The sequence below is a fragment of the Chiloscyllium plagiosum genome, chromosome 9, assembly GCF_004010195.1.
Source record: "Chiloscyllium plagiosum isolate BGI_BamShark_2017 chromosome 9, ASM401019v2, whole genome shotgun sequence".
Lineage (NCBI taxonomy): Eukaryota > Metazoa > Chordata > Chondrichthyes > Orectolobiformes > Hemiscylliidae > Chiloscyllium > Chiloscyllium plagiosum.
This window is the reverse complement of record NC_057718.1, coordinates 97,559,503-97,565,726: the sequence shown is the minus strand read 5'-3', so window position 1 is coordinate 97,565,726 and position 6,224 is coordinate 97,559,503. Positions and strand designations below refer to the sequence as shown.

Sequence of the window (6,224 nt, the reverse complement as noted above, 5' to 3'; positions counted from 1 at the left end):
GGGAGGGAGGGAGGGAGTGCATCGGATGCAAAGGGTTAGTGGCTAACCTCTGACCCCCAGATTGGAGAAAGGGAGCCGTAAACCTGTTTGGACAGGCCGTTCTGGTTTACTGCTTGGGCAGATTGCTGGGAACAGAGTGAAACATTGGGCTGTGATGAAGAGGTTCTTAAAAGGTCACTAATTGACCAATTACTAGGCCTTGATGGTTGGTAGGTTGGGAAGGTCACTGGAAAGGTCACACATGACCTAAACAGAGCTCTACCCCAACTCAGTCAAATCCATCAAAATCATAAATCGGTGTTGCCTTACCCATGTACAATTTACCTGCCTTATGTAAATCTGCCGAAATCTCATAGACCATCCTCAAACCTCCCCTCACTTTCCTTTGTTCCAAAGGCAACAACTTCAGGTTCTCCATCCGAACCAGTAAGCTAAAATCCTTCTTCCCATTTCTGCAAATCTCCCCTGTGCTCTGTCAAATACACCTCACCTTCCTAAAGCGTGGAGACCAGAACTATACATTAAAAAAAATGTCTTGGCCTCCCCAGAGCGCTGAAAATTTAGGATTTAGTGAAAGTTAGTTCATTGTTGATGACGAATCACACACTCACCGGGTATTTTTCCAGGTCTTCCATCAGTAATGCATCTCCAAATATCGACCTGCAGTACTCTGCCATCTTCGCCTGTTGTTTTGGACTGAAGAAAGATAAAGATAAATTGCCAGGAACACCAATGTATTTACAATGTGTGTATTTTTTTATGTCAGATCAAGCACCATGTCAATATTTGCTTTCTCTCCATGTTGGCCATTTCCAACAATGGAACACAAGAGGCAAAGTGCTTGCTGCTGGACCTCCTCATTCAGTTTTCTCTCCTGTTACATCGTTATAGAGATGTACAGCATGGAAACAGACTCTTCAGTCCAACTCGTCCATGCTGACCAGATATCCTAACCTAATCTAGTCTCATTTGCCAGCACTTAGCCCATATCCCTTTAAACCCTTCCTATTAATATACCCATCCAAACTCTTGCCTTCGTTGCTCAGACCTTTGAGTATACGAGTTGGGATGTCATGTTGAGGTTGTACAGGACATTGGTGAGGCATCTTCTGGAATACTGTGTGCAGTTCTGTTCTCCCTGCTATAGGAAGGACATTATTAAATTAGAAACCAGGATTGGAGGGTTTGAGTTATGAAACTAGGCTGGATAGACTGGGACTTTTTTCATTGGAGCAAAGGAGGTTGAGGGATGACCTTATAGAGCTTTATGAAATCATGAGGGGCATAGATAAGGTGAATAGCAAGGGGCTTTTCTCTACGTTGGATGAGTTCAAAACTAATGGACATATTTTTAAGGTGAGAGGAGAAAGTTTTAAAACAGGACCTGAAGGGCAACCTTCTTTACAGAGTGTAGTTCGTATGTATAGAATGAACTGCCTAAGGAAGTGGTTGATACAGGAACAGTTAGAATATTTAACAGACATTTGGATAAGTACATTAACAGGAAAGGTTTGGACGGATTTGAGCCAAACGAAGTTTGGGAAGTTTAATTTGGGAATATGGTTGGTATGAACTAGTTGAACCAAAAGGTCTGTTGCCATGCTGTATGACTCTATGACTGTGACCCTTCAACTCTGTTGACATCCAATCTCAACTTTAACAAAAGAACTACACTACCTTGATGCTCCTCGTCAATGTTACCTATCTAATGAACAGCTTATGCGCAAAATGTCAACTCTCCTGCTCCTCAGATGCTGCCTGGCTGGCTGTGTTTTTCCAGCACCACACTTCGACTCTATCCTATCCAGAGTGTCTCTCTGATCTCCCACACCCCAATAAAGTGAAATGTTCATGAAAAAGCATTTTCGTTTAAAACATGAACAAGCTGCTTTCACTTTTTAAACAATCCTGTGATAGTGACGAGTGCATTCAACATTGCTCCCATTTTAAACGTGGACGTTATCACACTTACATCAAAGGGGTTTTAAAAGAACATTTGCTAAATGGTAGGCAGTACATAAATGTACCTTCTTTTTGCTGCACCTGTCCTTCCATTAAAGGGGGAGGCCTAAATATGAATGTTTGACATATAGTCTGACTATGCCTTCAAGGGTAGCCTAGTGTGCTTTCATCCACTTGCCTTGTCTCTTCCCTTTGTGTCAGTGTAATAATTGCCACAATACATCATCGCTGAACACTGTTGTAAACACTTACGAATCAACATGGTTTTCAAAGGAGAGGATCACAGGGTAAGGAGAGGTCTTGAAAGCACACTCAGCGATGGCTTCAATTACTTCCTGCAAAAGGAATGGAAGAAAGAAACTAAATCTAAATTTCACAATCAAAATGAGCCACAATGTTCACCGTTTCACTCATTAATTCAGTGAACGGTGATATGGATGCCTTAAGAAAGCTCCACAGATCAGGGCAGCTACAAAACTTTGTTGCTGCTTGACATGAAAATGTAGCTGTGTGAGCGACCAGAGTCCAAGTCCCTAATTTAAATAACGCATCTCTCTTTGAAAAAAGGTGAGAATTGCCATTATTACCTGCAAACCTTGCTCTGGAGCCTACCTTCGAATGAGAATGACTGAAGGAGATAGGGAAAGGAAACAGACTACAATCTGAAACAGACTGATAATACGTTGAGCACACAACAAACCTATTCAGTTCGGCCATGCACCAGCAATGTATAGGGAAATATTCTTCCAACAAAGATACAGGCAAGTATGAAAAACAATTAACACATAGTCGTGCTTCCAATATTCACTTTTCTGTGTGTTTCACATGGTCCACCTCCAACTCTTCCCTTCTTGTTGTTGACTTTTCTGTCTCCATTCCTGCCAATAGACTATGAATACTTTAAAAGCCCATCCATTCAGACAGTTACCCTGACTACACATCCTCACATCCTACTGCCTGTAAGGACTCCATTCTGTTCTCCTGTTCCTCCATTTCCACCACATCAGTTCAAAGGGTGAAACCTTCGACAGCAGCATTTCTGAGATGCTGTTTTCTCTTTCCTCCTGCCCTGAGCCACTGTGATTATCAGAGCCCTGTCAGTCTCTCTTCTTGGATGTATCCTGTCATTCCTTCCCTTCATGAGCGAAAGTTGAGTTCCCTTTGTCCTCAGCTTGAGACCTCTGCTGTCCCCAGCTTCATTATCCATCATTAGCACCACCTTCAATGTCATCTCCTCCTCTCCCCCTTTCAGAATTCTGAAGGGACTGTTCTCTCAGTGAAAAGCTGGTCCATTCCTTGGTCCTCTTCAATACCCCATCCCTTTCCCACTACCCCTTTCCATGTAAAAGCAGGAGACCTGGCACCTGTCTTTTCATTTCCTCTCTCTCCAATGTCTAAAGCCCCAAACACTCCTTTCAGGTGAAGCCGTGATTCCGGCGATTTATTATACTGTACCCGCTGTGTACCATGTGCTGTCCCCTATATTGGTCAGCTTTCAGAATGCCCCACTTTATTCACAAGCTTTGAGTGCCATGTTAGTTGAACTCCCCTCCTTACTCTCACGCCAAGGCACATTGCAACCTTCTGAACTGAACACTGAGCTCAATAATTTCTGACCATAAACTCTGTCCCCATTTCCTTCCCTCGTTTCAGTTTACAGTATTTCTCACTCAGCCTGCATTAGGCACACCTCTCTTGCACCAACTCAATTCCGTATGCCCCTGTCGGAGACTTAACTCCTTTGCCACCCATTCTCTCCTGTCATCCACTCTGTTTCCTTTATTTTTGCCCCTCTCAACCCTCACTCATAAAGCTCATTACATCTTGAAATGTTCGCTTTTTTTTGTGAATATTTTAATTGAGAAAAGGATTTTGAATATTTCACAAAATTAGAAAATTACCACAAAAAAGCATAACAATCTTATAATATAACAATAAACAAACTACTGCTCTACTCCACAAACAATTGAGAAGAAAAAAGAGAGAATAAAACCTACACAAACTACAAATCAATAAATAACTCAATCAAAAAAAACCAAACTAAATTTCTCTATGACTTTAAACCGAGTTGAACCAAGGCAAATTAAATTAAATGAAGTTACAACACTCAGCGCAATCCCACCAAAGCTCCCCACCACCAGGAGCATCAGTTGACAAACCCATATTTGTTCAGAATTCTTCCTCCCAGTGGTCCCCGGCCCACCAGACACAGCCCTCATGACTACACAAAGCCCCTGACCAATATAGCCGACAAGTCTGTGTCTATATATTTCAGAAAGGGTCGCCATGTCCTATAAAACAGTTCCATTTTCTGGTGCACCATACTCATGAGGAAGTCCAAGCAGATGTGCTCCATAACTAATCTACGCCACCCTGAGAATCCCGGGGGATTTTCCGACATCTAGCTCATCAAGATGTTCTTCCTCGCCCAAAATGAAAGAATATTAAACAGTTTCTTCCCATGTGTGTCCAAAAAGGTGAGATTCGGCGAAGCCAAGAGGAGGGACACCAGATCGACCTTGACCTCGGTTCCCAAGACCCCTTCCAAAATGCTCGTTATAGTGCCCCAATACCTACGAAGCTTGTGGCATGACCATAAGCAACGAATAAGAGTACCGACATCTGTTTTACGTTTGGGGACGCTCCTGTCTTAAATTTCGCAACCCGCTCTGGTGCCAAGTAAGCCCTGTGGAGTACCTTCATTTGCATAACCTGTGTCCTATTGCAAATCGAAATCGTCCTTACGTTCTCCCAAATATCCTCCCACGCCTCTGACGAGATCTCCACCCCCCAATTCCTGAATCCAGATTCCGCACAGACGCTCAATGTCCTTTGATCCACTACCTCCTAATAAATGATAGAGGGTGCTGACCGAGAGAGTACCGATGGACCGAAGTACTCTCCACATCCGACTTACAGGGACTAACCATTAATGTAGACTCTTTCTGTATAAAGTCCTGAATCTGAAAATAATGAAAGAAGTCTCTTCCAGATAGTTCATATTTCTGGCTCAGCTGCTCGAAAGACATCATGACCTTCCCGTTAAATAAATCTCCCAAACAAGAGACTCCTCTGGACTCCCAGAGCCTAAAGCCAGAATCCATCGATCCCGGCCGGAATCCTAACATTCCGACCATGGGAGTGAAAGGGGAAGGATTTTGTAAATTGCCCTCACCTTATCGCATCATTCTCCATGCTTTAACCGTGTTAAGGACAATCAGGTTTCTGCAATGTCCATAACAGTCCTCATCTTGTCCATAAACAACAAATTAATGAGGGGGCACTTCGCCTGGGAGGCCTCGATCTCCAGCCAGATTGACCGCGGGTCCTGGCAAGCCCAGTCAGCCACAGAGGATAATAGGGAACTCAACTGATATTTCTTAAAGTCTGGGAAATCTCCTGGGGAAGCTGCAATTTGACAAGCTTAATAAGAGGCCACCTGTGACGTTAGATGAAAGATCCAATCCAAGCCCAGGCAGCATCAAAGGGGGCATTCACATGGGATATAATAAACGAGGAAGAACATTCATTTTGACCAGAGCTATTCTACCCAACCAGGATATCAGAAGATCTTCCCAGCGCTGAAGGCCCTGTCTTATCTTCTCCAGCAACTGCACAAAGTTAGTTTCATATGGGCCACTGTTGGAATATTGCGTGCAATTCTGGTCTCCTTCCTATCAGAAGGATGTTGTGAAACTTGAAAGGGTTCAGAAAAGATTTACAAGGATGTTGCCAGGGTTGGAGGATTTGAGCTATAGGGAGAGGCTGAACAGGCTGGAGCTGTTTTCCCTGCAGCGTTGGAGGCTGAGGGGTGACCTTATCGAAGTTTACAAAATTATGAGGGGCATGGATAGGGAAAACAGGCAAAGTCATTTCCCTGGGGTGGGGGAGTCCAGAACTAGAAGGCATAGTTTTAGCGTGAGAGGGGAAAGATATAAAAGAGACCTAAGGGGCAACTTCTTCACGCAGAGGGTGGTACGTGTATGGAATGAGCTGCTAGGGGAAGTGGTGGAGGCTGGTACAGTTGCAACATTTAAGAGGCATTTGGATGGGTATATGAACAAGAAGGGTTTGGAGGGATCTGGGCTGGCTGCTGACAGGTGGGACTAGATTGGACTGGGATATTTGAGGATCGCAAATGTGGTTCCCCTGTTCAAGAAGGGGAGTAGAGACAACCCTGGTAATTATAGACCAGTGAGCCTTACTTCAGTTGTTGGTAAAGTGTTGATAAAGGTTATAAGAGATAGGATTTATAATCATCT

General features: G+C 43.7%; 1 protein-coding gene across 2 annotated transcripts in view; it reads right to left on the bottom strand.

Moving 5' to 3' along the window:
- Positions 1 to 6,224, bottom strand: part of LOC122553084 (1-phosphatidylinositol 4,5-bisphosphate phosphodiesterase beta-1) — an 800,648-nt gene that overhangs the window by 194,074 nt on the left and 600,350 nt on the right. For both annotated transcript variants that reach the window (XM_043696584.1, XM_043696585.1), the window contains exons 12-13: positions 2,215 to 2,297; positions 612 to 696 (exon numbers count right to left, since the gene is read on the bottom strand). In XM_043696584.1, the coding sequence (XP_043552519.1) occupies positions 612 to 696; positions 2,215 to 2,297 (168 nt within the window). The remainder of the gene's footprint in view (positions 1 to 611; positions 697 to 2,214; positions 2,298 to 6,224) is intronic.